Raw genomic sequence first — 14,824 nt, 5'->3', positions numbered from 1 at the left:
TTTCCAACAAGGAAAGGCATATTCACCAGAAGGTGGCACTCTGAGAACACCATTTTGGATTTTGGATTTAGGAATTCAGGAGTGCTCCTCTATCCTTAATTGGATGAATTGCACATTTAAATGATGATCTGAGTTTTTGTCATGCTTCTTTTTACATGTGTTTTAAAAGTATTTAAACATAAAACTGTTAAGAAATAAAATGTCTTTTAAATATTGTCTCTTTAAAGATAAGTTAATATAGGGGCACCTGGGTGGCCTAGTTGGTTAAGTATCTGACTTCAGCTCAGGTCATGATCTGCAGATTGTGGGTTCGAGCCCCATATTGGGCTTTCTGCTGTCACCACAGAAGCCCCCCTTGGATCCTTTTTCCCCTTCTCTCTTTGTCCCTCCTCCACTCATTTCCTCTCTTTCTCTCTCTCTTAAAATAAATAAACTTAAAAAAAATTAAAGATAATACACCAATATGTTACATATTTCATGTGAACCTGTTTCACTGAGAAAACAGATATTAATGATAATTATTCTTTGAGTAAATTGCTGTTTCTAAGTTATGTTGTTAAAATTCAAAACAAAGCAGGAGTGCCTGGGTGGCTCATTTGGCTAACTGTCTGACTTCGGCTCAGGTCATGATCTCATGGTTCATCAGTTTGAGCCCCGTGAGCCCCATGTCAGGTTCTGCTGACAGGTCCGAGCCTGGAGCCTGCTTTGGATTCTGTGTCTCCTTTTCTCTCTGCCCCTCTCATGCTCTGTCTTTCTCCCTTTCTCAAAAACAAACGAACATTAAAAAGAAATTTTAAAAAAAAGCAGACAAGTGTATCTTTCCTTTTCGACTACTTTCAAAGTATATTAACAAAAACATTTTAGAGGGTCCTGCAGAAGAAGAAAATTTCTGTATAGAACAATTTACAGCTGATATTTTTGGTTGATCTCTTAGTCAAGGCTGAGTACTACAAATAAGCTAAATTAACATTTTCTTAATATCTATACATTCTAAAATGTCCTGTTCCTTGTATTAATAAATGTACTAGTGCGTTCTCACAGGTTTATTATTTGGTCTGGTGATTAAAATCTCTAATGTGTTTTAGTACTCTTTCTTTAAAAAAATTTTTTTTAAATGTTTATTTTTGAGAGGGAGACAGAGAGATAGAGTTCAAGCAGGGGAGGGGCAGAGGAAGCTCTAGGTTCTGAGCTGTCAGCACAGAGCCGGATGCAGGGCTCAAACTCACAACTATGAGATCATGACCTGAGCCAAAGTCGGACGCTTAACCAACTGAGCCACGCAGGTGCCCCTAGCACCTCTTTCTAACACATTGATGCTTATTTAGTAAAGCACTTTTACTATTCTGTCATTGATGTCAGTGGTGAACATGGAGTTTGGAATTAAAAGGCCAACACTAGACCTGGATGACCTCAGTCAGGTGTTAAGGAAAAAGAAGGAAAAATAATTTTATTTCAACTGTATCTAGAGCATATTTTAATAATGTGTTTCTAAAGATTTTCATAAACCCAGTGGTTGTTTGTATGGCTATTTTTATAAATCAATAAACTATTTACTTTTTAAAAATATCAGTTCTTAAGATCAGCTTTCAGTTACAATTCTTACCTTGCATCCCACAGCATAAAAGGAAGCTCTTTTAAATACTTGGCTGTGTTTAAATTGCTTCAAACCAAACAGCTCACAGTTGCACTTTTCCGTGATAAAATATTCAAAGGTCCATGCCTTAGAGGTAGCACAGTTTTAGCTTCTAGAGCGTTCAGGAAGAATATACCTGAAACTTAAGTCCTTTAGCAAGCAGTGTTACTCTGTAATTCCAAATACAGTTTTTGCAGTGTAAGATTTTTATTGAAAACTCCTTTCTTCACCCTCAAACACTTATATTTTTATCTACAGTTATAAAACAGAGATTGTGTTTATTATCGATAACAATAATATATGAAGTAATGCTGATTTATCATTTTAGAATACTTTTCTCAATGAATAAAAGACAAACACATCTCATACTATTTTGTTTCCCCCATCCTTCCTGTGAGTTCCCTGTTCTTGCCCCATCCCAGTGCATGAGCGTTCACCCCCCGCATCCCTCTCTTCCTTGCCTCCCCCCTCACACTCATTTTCTGTCTCTCACGCTTTCCAGTGTAGAATGAGACACTGTGAGCAACATCACTAAGGATCAAGTCAACATGACTCTTACTAATTAAAGAGGCTAGTTAGACCTAGAGTCTGTGAGGCTACTTTTAAAAAATATTCATTTTAAATTTTGGTTGACCTTTGTTTGATTAAAAACAGACAATCTCAAATACAATAAGAATACAAATAAAGCTAGTATCTAATATTTTTGAATTGGGTGTTTATTTTAGGATAAACATGTTCTACACGTTGTAACTATTGAGAGAATGCTGGAACGGCTGAAAAAATCAAACGAACTTTTGGAACTCATTCTTAAAGGACTTAATGAATATTTGGAAAAGAAACGTCTCTTCTTCCCCAGATTCTTTTTCTTGTCTAATGATGAACTTCTTGAGATACTGTCTGAGACTAAAGATCCCACTAGGTAAGTAACTTACACACGTAGCACATAGCTAAATTTATCTGCTTAAATTTACTTTTTAAAATAAGGCAGAATAAAAACACATATAATTATGTTCCAGAATATTCCCAGTATTCTCAATAACCAATGTAATTATTTAAAATGACATAAGTAATGTCATTGAAGGTGATTTTTCCAAACGTGATAAATCTTGGGGAGGATTTCTAATTTATCCATTTTCTCCTACATATTTTTCAGAACACCTTGCTCTCAGTGGCTTGCAGTGACCCCTGCTGGTGGTGTCCCATTATCTGTTCTTCTAAGTCCACTATAAAAGGGGCAGCCCCCTACATCCGTGTACCACCATCTTTGCGGAAGTTGCTCCTTACCTGAATATCTCTGACTTCTTTTACCTCTTCTAGACTTTTGTGGAAATATGCTCAAAGGTCTGCACCTCAGGAAGACTTTCCCTGACCACTGTATTTAAAATGGCAACCCTTCCAGCACTGCCTAGCCAGTGGATTATCGTCTCCGCTTTTATTTCCTTCGGCCTCTTTTGTAGCATCTGGAACACTCCACCATGTACTTACTTGTTTACTGTCTGATTTCCTCTAGCAGAACATAAGCTCCATGATGGCAGAGAATTTGGACTTCTTTTTCTTCCCCGATGCGGATGCCCAGTTTCTTAGAAAAGTGTGTATGTCTGGTGTACAGCAGACAGTGAATGGAAAGTTATTAAATTTGTTAGTTTTGTGTCTTGTGCCTTCAAAGTAGGAGACAAGGAATCCAGACAAAAAGATAAATTTAGGCTCTAAATTTCTTTTCTTCTTCTTTTTTTTTTTTTTTGCTATTTTATATATATATATATATTTTAACTTTCATTTATTTATTTTTAAATTTTTATCCAAGTTAGTTAGCATATAGTGCAACAAAGATTTCAGGAGTAGATTCCTTAATGCCCCTTACCCATTTAGCTCATCCTCCCTCCCACAACCCCTCCAGTAACCCTCTGTTTGTTCTCCGTATTTAAGTCTCTTATGTTTTGTCCCCCTCCCTGTTTTTATATTATTTTTGTTTCCCTTCCTTTATGTTCATCTGTTTTGTATCTTAAATTCCTCATATAAGTGAAGTCATATGATATTTGTCTTTCTCCGACTATTTTCACTTAGCAGAATACCCTCTAGTTCCATCCATGTAGTTGCAAAGGGCAAGATTTCATTCTTTTTATTGCCGAGTAATACTCCATTGTATGTATGTATATGTACACATACATACATACATACATATGTACATACATACATACCACATCTTTATCCATTCATCTATCGATGGACATTGGGGCTCTTTCCATACTTTGGCTATTGTCGATAGTGCTGCTATAAACATGGGGGTGCACGTGCCCCTTTGAAACGGCATACCTGTATCCCTTGGATAAATACCTAGTAGTGCAATTGCTGGGTCATAGGGTAGTTCTATTTTTCTTTCTTTCTTTTTTTTTTTAACGTTTATTTATTTTTGAAGGAAAGAGACAGAGTGTGAGTGGGGGAGGGGCAGAGAGAGAGCGAGACATGGAATCCGAAATGGACTCCAGGCTCTGAGCTGTCAGCGCAGAGCCTGACATGGGGCTTGAACTCACAAACTGTGAGATCATGACCTGAGCTGAAGTTGGTTGCTTAACTGACTGAGCCACCCAGGTACCCCAGGGTAGTTCTATCTTTAATTTTTTGAGGAAACTCCATATTGTTTTCCAGAGTGGCTGCACCAGTTTGCATTCTAACTGGCAGTGCAAAAGAGATCCTCTTTCTCTGCATCCTCGCCAACATCTGTTGTTGCCTGGGTTGTTAATGTTAGCCATTCTGACAGGTGTGAGGTGGTATCTCCTGGTGGTTTTGATTTGTATTTCCCTGATGATGTGTGATGTTGAGCAGTTTTTCATGTGTCGGTTGGCCATCTGGATGTCTTCTTTGAAGAAGTGTTTATTCACGTCTTTTGCCCATTTCTTTATTGGATTATTTGTTTTTTTGGGTGTTGAGTTTGATAAGTTCTTTATAGATTTTGGATACTAACCCTTTATCTGATATGTCGTCTGTAAATAAATATCTTCTCCCATTCCATCGGTTCCCTTTTAGTTTTGCTGATTGTTTCCTTTGCTGTGCAGAGCTTTTTATTTTGATGAGGTCCCAATAGTTCATTTTTGCTTTTGTTTCCCTGACCTCCGGAGACGTGTTGAATAAGAAATTGCTGCGGCCAAGGTCAAAGAGGTTTTTGCCTGCTTTCTCCTCGACGATTTTTTTTTTAAATTTTTTTTTCAACGTTTATTTATTTTGGGGACAGAGAGAGACAGAGCATGAACGGGGGAGGGGCAGAGAGAGAGGGAGACACAGAATCGGAAACAGGCTCCAGGCTCTGAGCCATCAGCCCAGAGCCTGACGCAGGGCTCGAACTCACGGACCACGAGATCGTGACCTGGCTGAAGTCGGACGCTTAACCGACTGCGCCACCCAGGCGCCCCTCTCCTCGAGGATTTTGATGGCTTCCTGTCTTAGATTGAGGTCTTTCATCCATTTTGAGTTTATTTTTGTGTATGGTGTAAGAAAGTGGTCCAGGATCATTTTTCTGCCTGTGCTGTCCAGTTTTCCCAGCACCACTTGCTGAAGAGACTGTCTTTATTCCATTGGATATTCTTTCCTGCTTTGTCCAAGATTAGTTGGCCATACGTTTGTGGGTCCATTTCTCGGTTCTCTATTCTGTTCCATTGATCTGAGTGTCTGTTCTTGTGCCAGTACCATACTGTCTTGATGATTACAGCTTTGTAGTACAGCTTGAAGTCCAGGATTGTGATGCCTCCTGCTTTGGTTTTCTTTTTCAAGATTGCTTTGGCTATTCAGGGTGTTTTCTGGTTCCATATTTTAGGATTATTTGTTCTAGCTCTGTGACGAATGCTGGTGTTATTTTGATAGGGATTGCATTGAATATGTAGATTGCTTTGAGTAGTATTGACATTTTAACAATATTTGTTCTTTCTATCCAGGAGCATGGAATCTTTTTCCATTTTTTTGTGTTTTCTTCAATTTCTTTCATAAGCTTTCTATAGTTTTCAGTGTATAGATTTTTCACTTCTTTGCTTAAATTTATTCCCAGGTATTTTATGTTTTTTGGTGCAATTGTAAATGGGATCGATTTCTTTTTCTCTTGCTTCATTGTTTGTGTATAGGAATGCAACCAAGTTCTGTGCATTGATTTTGTATCCTGCCACTTTGCTGAATTCATGGATCAGTTCTAGCAGCTTTTGGGTAGAATATTTTGGGTTTTCCATATAGAGTATCATGTCATCTATGAAGAGTGAAAGTTTGACTTCCTCCTGTAGGCTCAGATTTCTATCTGAATTTTTATATTCTGATTCTTTATTGCCTATTGAAAGATGAGTTCATTTGGTTATTAGTAATGTGCCTAGAATGAGGGGTTTAGTCACTTCCATCTATGTTACAATGATTACAGTTGGATACGTTCAAAGCTATTGATTTAGTAAACTGTAAAGTACTTAAAGTGCTAAACCTAGTTCGTAATTTGTGAGCAGTCTCTGAAGATCCCAGTTGAAAAAGCTAGTTTTGTGCATTTGAAGATTCTTCCAATTAGTGTATTATCTGTTAGTCAAGATTGGTTTGTTCCTTTTGTTGCTTTTAACATCTTTCAGTTTATTGGGTTGGAAACAAAGCCTCGTGAGTGTCTCCTCTGTAGCTCTTATTACAATTGTAGTTTTACAGATCTTTTTGTGATTATTCAATTAATGATGACCTCCTACTGGACTGTATAATCCATACAGACAGGGACTGTGTCTTTTTCCCTCAGCCTTTCATCTCCAGCAGCATCTAGCAGGGGCCTGACACGTGATGCACATTTATAAATTGTGAGTAAAGATTGGTACACAAAGAACACTGATGTTAAGGAACTGCTTTAATCTGATTAATTCTCTTGAACATTTTTTCCCCTGACAGGGTGCAACCTCACTTGAAGAAATGTTTTGAAGGAATTGCAAAGGTAGAATTTACAGAAACACTTGATATTACTCACATGAAGAGTAGTGAAGAAGAGTTGGTGGAACTCACAGAGACCATTTCAACAGCCAAAGCCAGAGGTCAAGTGGAGAAGTGGTTGGTTGAATTGGAGAGAGTTATGATTAAGTCCATCCACAAGGTACTCAGCTATATTTATTATTATTTCTAGTAAAGATATGGAATATTAATGTATCATAGGGGCGCCTGGCTGACTCAGTAGGCAGAGCATGCAACTCATGATGTTAGGGTTATGAGTTTGAGCCCCACATTGGGGGCAGTGATTACAGTAAAAATGTCTGGTTAATAAATGCACTGTTTTTAGATAGAAATTGAGTCCTGAATTATCAATTAAATTGTAATATATAGCTCAAAGACAAAATCGAGGAAATTAATTTCATAGGGACCCACTTGAAAAGTGGGACAAAATAGCATCCATACTACAGAAAACTTGGGTTTCTTGGGTTTTAGTAATAAATCCTGTTTCTTGCAGCTACACGCTATTTCTTTGATCATTAATTAAATACACCTTGGTCTACAGAGTCTGTATTTAGTTGCCTTGCATGCATTTCTGTATAGTTTTACATTATTCTCCTTGATATATACGTTTCTGAGGTGAGCCTTTTTGTCCTCTGTATGTAAAAAATATGTACCAAAATGTTAGAAAATCACAAATACTTCTTATAATTAATAACTTCATATTTTCCACATCTCCTAAAACATCAACTCAATCATTTGTAATTATTTTTATTAGTAGAAAATTTCAAGTCATGGAAACAAATACAGATTAATTGAGCAGTTAAATTCATCTTTTACTCTACTATGGACTTAGCATTCAAGTTGCTCATAAGAATAAAAATCATGATTGAATTGGGGATCATGAGAGCAGGATTGAGAAGGAATATGGCATCATGTTCTAATTAACAACAGTTTTCATTAATTTTTCAGATTCTCTCACACATTGTTGAAAAAAATTCATTGGAATCCAAATGTTTAATGTATATAATGTGCCTTAGTGTTGCTTCCTCTTCTTAAATATAGTTTTAATATCTGCGTGCATAATAGTTTTTCAATAGATGTAAAGTCATTTGGAGTTTTTCATTTCTCCCTATTGTGGATTAAATTAGAGTGAATGTCCTTATGGATATAGTTGGTTTCTTTGAATGAATTCTTTCTCATGATAAGTTCTCATATGTAGGACCACTAGGTCAAAGAGACGAGGTTTCGGGACGCCTGAGTGGCTCAGTTCATTAACCATCCAACTTCGGCTCAGGTCATGATCTCACAGTTTGTGGGTTTGAGCCCCGCGTCAGGCTCTGTGCTGACAGCTGGAAGCCTGGAGCCTGCTTCAGATTCTGTGTCTCCCTCTCTCTCTCTGCCCCTCCCCGACTCATGCTCTCTCTCTCTCTCTGTCTCTGTCTCTCAAAAAATGAATAAATGTTAAAAAAGAAAATTAAAATTTAAAGAGACAAGGTTTCACAGGCCTTGGTGCATATTGACAAATAAGGTTTATTTTATTTATGCAGCTGTAAGTAATGTAAATGAATTCCACTTTGACCACTATTTACCAGGCTTGGTTATATGGTTTGGTAATTGTTGTATACAGTGATAACTCATTGTTTTAGACATATCCAATACTGTTACAACTATTCTTTTCATTTTGTTAGAGTGCTTAGAGAAGGTATTTTCGTTGCCATTTCAGAGCACTTAGATGGGGTGGCAAGGAAAACATCATCCCCAAATGTTCTTGTGTAAGTTTGTGTTTCTGAAATGCGCAATCGAATGCAATATAAAGTAATACAAATAGAGATGTGTGTTACTATGTTTCTACTGTATGTAGTCCCATGCTAGCAAGACCATTGCATGCTTAAATTAAGTAGATTTTAGGTCACTTACCGATAATAAAAAAAGTCATGTTCTTGGCACTTGTACCCCTTATGTTACTAGATTATCACGTGTATGTTACTTCCAAAATATGCATGTACTTATATATGTGTATATATATCTGACACACATAGATATATTTTACATCCAATATTGCAGAACTTTTTGTAATTGTTTCTCCTCATCCAACTATGTAGCAATTGTGATTTAGATTTTAAAGTCTTCCTCTTGTTCTCTCCATGTTGTCCTTCTAGAGCACATATTTATTCCATTTTTGACATGTCTGTACTGTACCTTCTAGTTTCTATGTTTCTGCCGTCTCTCAGTTGCTCATTTTCACCTGCCCTTTCTGTGGCTCCTTCTGGCCTTGGAAACTTTCTTTGCTATCAATAGCTACCATTGCCCTTTATCTCTGTTCAGCTCCATAAATACCCTAGCCAGACTAGAAGTCTAGAAAGGTTCATACATCCTTATATATTTCTCAGAAAAATCTAATTTTGACCGTCTTTTCTGAAACCAAACATTAAAGTGGGTATCACCTCATAGACAACATGACCATTTCAGGTTGATAGATATAAAAGATTAGATTGTTTCTCACTGATGGCTGGTAGAAAAACTGGGTATGTCAATCCATGGAAAACATATGGAGGAGAAGTACATGAATTAGACTTAAATCATGTTGCAAAGAATGTAAATAAGACTTTCTGACTTTCCTGATTCTTAACTCTCCATAAATCAGTTATACCCCCTTGCTTGTCATCATTGCCTTGGGCATCTAACTATAGATTGAGAGGAAGTTAGATCCAGAAACACAGAAGGAACTTTAGAGAAGTGGTGTGGTTTGCCTGAGAGTGCTTGTACACATACATGTGCCCCTGGGTGAGTGGGGGATCTGATCAAGTTCAAAGAAAATTATTGTCTATGAATTTGGAATTACTTAACTTTAAATCGTGCAATAAAATTGCTTGGGCTTGTTCAACCCAAATGTATCTGGGATATCTTTGGCTACGACTGGTCTCAAGAATATTCGATATAATGTGGGTTCACACAAATTGATCATGTATCAGCAAAATAAAATGCTGTGTAATGTATGCTTTTGCTCATAGGTATATGAATAAACTTGAATTTAAATAGTCTAATGACATGCTTTGAGTCTTCATAATTGGCTAAGATGTTGTAAAAAGTTAAATAGTGTAAGTTAATCTGTTTAGGAGTTTAGGTACTCATTGTGTAGCTTGTTTAAGTAAACTGTGAAACTATCTTTAGCATTTTTTTTCCAATTAGGTAATTAAAGATGCAATTTCTGCCTATACACAAAACATGCGAATTAACTGGGTGAGGGAGTGGCCTGGACAGACAGTGCTTTGTGTATCTCAAACCTTCTGGACAACAGAAGTACAAACAGCTATTCCAAAGGGACAAGAGGTAAGCTTCATTACCGCCCTGCCCCAGGTTTTTCAGCATTTTTTAAACAGGTACTATTGCTGGAATATACTAATTATAAAAAACAAAATAAAGACAATCCTCTCAAAAAGTCAAGGGTACTTGAACCTCAATCTTGTTACTAGATACATTTTTATACCTTTAAACATAGAATTGTAATAGAACTAAGCTTCCTAAACTCAGAAAGATTAGGAGGAAAATAGCATAATCCTCTTTTATACCTTGAGTAAAAGAGGAAGTAGGAAGACAAGGTATCGGTTAGCTTACTTTACTATTTTCATTTTTATTCTTAATGTATTGATTTTGTATAATGATTATTGATTTTTTTCTAAAGTTTATTTATTTTGAGACAGAGTGGGAAAGAGAGGGGCAGAGAGAGAGAGTGAGAGAGAATCTAAGCTGACAGCTCAGAGCCTGAGGCAGGGCTCAATCTCACAAACTGTGAGATCATGACCTGAGCCAAAATCAAGAGTCAGACACTTGACTGACTAAGCCACCCAGGAACCCAGTAATTATTGATACTTTGAATGCTTACTTTTAAGTATTCTATTAGGTATGTTAGCATAATAATATTAATATATTAATATTATTAATATAATATTAATTATATAGTATAGTATAGTATATACTATATTAATATACTAATATTCTATTAGGTATGTTAGCATAATAATATTAATTTGCTGTTAGTAATTAACAACAGAAACTACATTTATAGGATTTCAAGCAGGTCAACTTTCAGTTGACTGATGGACCAGTTGCAATGTAGTAGTTGTGGATCTTTTGTTTAGAACCATGAATTTCAAATATATATATATATACATATATATATATATCAAATATATATAATTTCAAATATATAATTCAAGTATATATAAATTACAAATATATATAATTTCAAATATATATATATGTACACACACACACACACATATATATATATATATATATATATATATATATATATAAAATTAAGTTTATTTATTTTGAGAGAGACAGAGACAGTTGAGTGGGGGGAAGGGGAGGGAGGAGAGAGAGAAAGAAAGAATCCCAAGCAGGCTACATGCCGGCAGTGCAGAGCCAGATGTGGGGCTCGAACTCATGAAACTGTGAGATCATGACCTAAATGAAACCAAGAGTTGGACGCTTAACCAACTGAGCCATCCAGGTGCCCCTCAAATATATTTTTGACATGGAGTTTGGTATTATTGTCTTTAACTCTAATGTACCATTAAACACTGGTAGTGCTGAGGTTTGAGAAACTAATGTTCTCTAAGCAGGCAGATCCCATAGAGGATGGAGCTGAGTAACACATACTTAGCTTTGTCAAACTTAACAACAGGTCACTTATTTATTTCCTGTGGGAAGGGATGAGGTCATAGGGTAGGAAGTCAAGGTTTTCTGGAAGAACTGTCTTCACAGAACACAAGACCCTGGGGAAGGGGGGGTTTCCCTAACAACCATAAGCCCTTGGAGTTACTTCTGGGGCCTCAGTTTCTAGCCGCATGTGCTGCTTTCTTCGTCTTCTTCTTCTTCCTCTTCCTCTTCCTCTTCCTCCTCCTCCTCCTCCTCCTCTTCTTCTTCTTCTTCTTCTTCTTCTTCTTCTTCTTCTTCTTCTTCTTCTTCCTCTTCTTCCTCTTCTTCTTCCTCTTCTTCTTCCTCTTCTTCTTCCTCTTCTTCTTCCTCTTCTTCTTCCTCTTCTTCTTCCTCTTCCTCTCCTCCTCCTCCTCCTCCTCCTCCTTCTCTTTCTCCTTCTCCTTCTTCTCCTTCTTCTCTCCCAGTGGACTTAGAGAATTCATTTTCTCTTTTTCTTTTAAGCCACCACTCATTAACCTCCCCACACAGAGAGATTCCTCCATCACCAATGTAGCATGCTGGGGCAACATGTAGCCTCCTGGGGCAACATGTAGCCTCCTGGATCTCCCTCCTTGCCTGCTGGCCAGCCCCCAAACCACAATACCAACTTTATCACTCACCACTGTGGGGACTTAGTCTGCAGGGAACGAAGAAGCAAATGTGAGCAGATTAGACAAACTTGTAGGCATCTTCCAAATTTCTTCAGTTTAAATGTGGTGTTTATCAAACTTCTACCCCTCTGCCAAATCCATATTTTTCTTTGATCTTACTCCAAGCAGGCTGCAACAGTGGGAATTGATATGGAGCATTAAAGTGTAAACTACAGTTTCTACTTACCTCCCAAGCATACTTTGAATCTCAAGGGACTTGCCATTTAGGTCACTCCCATTTCAATGCGTCATCTGCTCAAAACGATCTGCCTATAATTCTTACCATATTGCATACAGATGCAAATAGGGTTTTTTGTTGGTTTTATTTACAGCAGTATGCACTGATACTGAAATTGAGTTGCTTGTTTACTCATTTATCAGTTGATTCAGCTTTTTTTCCTACTTATGTTACATGGCACAGATATGGAGCCATTCACAGAGAAAGCCAGAATGAGAACCTATGCTACTTGAGAGTGATTCAGCTTCATAGACTCAAGGTTCTCTAGAGCTGCAGCTTAGCAAGATTAACAAGTTACACCTTGGTTATTGTTGCTTGCCAGACTGCCCTTGTCTGTTGCATTTTATGGTGCTTTCATAGCTAAGTTTCATGATATGAAACTAGGCTTTATATGTGTCCTTAAAAATTAATTCTTTTTCATCTGCTTGTGATTATCCTGCTTCTTTTTGCCCGTGATCTGCTATCTGTGCACCTCGTCCCTGTCTGTATTTCATCTATGTTCAGTCCATTCAAGTTCTGTAGTAGCATCCTGAGGGGCTGGCACATGTTTTAGTATTCTATAATTATAAAAGTAATTATAGTACTCTATGATTTAGTGTGCTATAGTATTAGTACTGATTTTTAAAAATTTAATGTGTAGGTCTATCATGGGAGGCTAGCATATGTTTTAGTATTATATGTGTTGATAATTTTTCCTCCTGATTAATGTGTGGTAAACATTTGAAACTGATCGCTTTGGTTGAACAGTTAGAGACTCTTGGCAGCCTCATAGAAGACTGGACACTTCCATTGTCTGCAAATATCCCAAGTTGTCTAGAGCTTGATGTTATAATAGCCCTGTGTTATCCTGTCACACTCCCAGAGGACCTGTTCAATTTATTCAGTGAATGTTGATTCTGCAACTCGTCTGCGTGAGGCATTACAGGGGCTGTAAAATGAATGAAGGAATCGCTGCTATCACAGAGCTCGGGGTATTGCAGATACTGATGCGATTTTGAGTCACTGTATCATTGCATATGTAGAAGGATCTAGCTGTGAAAGAAATATTTGATTTCAGATAGGGTTTATTTTGACAGAATAGAATAGTTGCTACCTTTAGATTCATTAGCCACTATACAGAATGGTTTACAAGGAAGAAAATGTAACAAAAATGCTATCGATACCGTGATTTTTTTTTCTATCTAATCTGAATTCTCATTGATTCATATAAATTTTTTCCTAAAGAACTCAGTTTGTTGCAGTTTGAAGTTAAATTTTAGTTCCAAACCTGTATTCCTAGTATAGGAAAATACATTCTGCTAGTGTATGTAGTACTAAATTCTTATGGACATATAATTTGTGCTGTCAGATTGAAAGATGAAATTTTTATTTTATGTTTTGTGTTGAACTATAGAGTGTGAGAACTGGTAAGGCTCTCAGAGACCCCCACTTTTACTGATGAGAAAATTAAGATGCACTCACTAGCATCTTAACATATTTTCACTAGTTGGCTCCAAGAATTTGAACACTTATGGCTATTTATTTTTATTTATTAAAAAAATTTTTTTAACATTTATTTAGTTTTTGAGAGTCAGAGAGAGACTGAGCACGAGCAGGGGAGGTGCAGAGAGAGGGAGACACAGAATCGAAAGCAGGCTCCAGGCTCTGAGCTGCCAGCACGGAGCCTGATGTGGGGCTCGAACCCACGAACCATGAGATCACGACCCGAGGTGAAGTCGGTCGCCCAACCGACTGAGCCGCCCAGGCGCCCCAACACTTATGGCCATTTAAAAATGGCTCGGACAGAAGTTTATCTTTCACTGCTTATGAAGAGAATTAATAGCAATCGATCATGTAAATAATATGAAGGCAATAGTATTCAAGCACTTCAAACCTTTGAAAGACTGACCTCCTTAAAAATAAAGATGAAATGTTTCAAGGAAGAAAAGTGCCCCTCAGAGAAACAGTGTGTGGTCTCCAACCCTGCCCTTTAAACTTGTTCTCATTCTCGAAAATGCTCATTTTTAGTTACATCGCTACCACTTACCTGGTCCTGAAGGAATGAAATACACTGGTTGGTGCCCAATGTTCATTAAATGTTATTAGAGTGGAGAAAGAAAGCACACCAGCCTTCTGGAGCGTGTTGACACTCCCTTAAGCATAGCGGTTTTCACTGATTCTAATTTGATCTTCATCATAAACACTCTTCTCTTTTTTAACTTACTAATTAGATTTACCCACCAAAAGAGAGCCTGGTACTCAGAACTGGCATTGCTCACCATAAACTAACATGGGAGATGTTTTGTTTATTAAGATCTTTACTTTTCAAGTGGCACACATCCAGCTCAGAAAGCTTACACAACAGGACTAAAAGGACTTTGGGATTCAAGGAAGAGCGGTCAGAATTGGGGTCTCAGAGCATCATTGCTACTGCAGTATCTCTCTTCCTTTGCCTTTCCTCTCTGCTGGTCTCTGGCAAGCTTGTTCCGCCAAGTGGATGAAGGCTTGCAGTAGCTTCAGATTGACATACTCAGAGTCCCCCAAACCTAAAGAAAATCACTTTTTTCTCTGTGTGTAGCATTTCCTGGGAAGAACTCTGATTGGCCCTGGCTGGGTCACACATCCCCCTCCTTGCCGCCGTTGGGATAGGGCAAGGTGATGGACAGCTCACCAGAACCACAGAGCATACAGAAG

The 14,824-nt window shown here is 37.5% G+C and overlaps 1 protein-coding gene across 2 annotated transcripts in view; it reads left to right on the top strand.

Annotated features, from left to right (window-relative positions):
* DNAH7 (dynein axonemal heavy chain 7) overlaps window positions 1-14,824 on the top strand; it is a 260,013-nt gene that overhangs the window by 74,446 nt on the left and 170,743 nt on the right. For both annotated transcript variants that reach the window (XM_027054285.2, XM_015077964.3), the window contains 3 exons: window positions 2,359-2,552; window positions 6,524-6,722; window positions 9,749-9,889. In XM_027054285.2, the coding sequence (XP_026910086.2) occupies window positions 2,359-2,552; window positions 6,524-6,722; window positions 9,749-9,889 (534 nt within the window). The remainder of the gene's footprint in view (window positions 1-2,358; window positions 2,553-6,523; window positions 6,723-9,748; window positions 9,890-14,824) is intronic.

The sequence above is a fragment of the Acinonyx jubatus genome, chromosome C1 (assembly GCF_027475565.1).
Source record: "Acinonyx jubatus isolate Ajub_Pintada_27869175 chromosome C1, VMU_Ajub_asm_v1.0, whole genome shotgun sequence".
Lineage (NCBI taxonomy): Eukaryota > Metazoa > Chordata > Mammalia > Carnivora > Felidae > Acinonyx > Acinonyx jubatus.
This window is presented reverse-complemented; position numbering and strand designations above follow the sequence as displayed.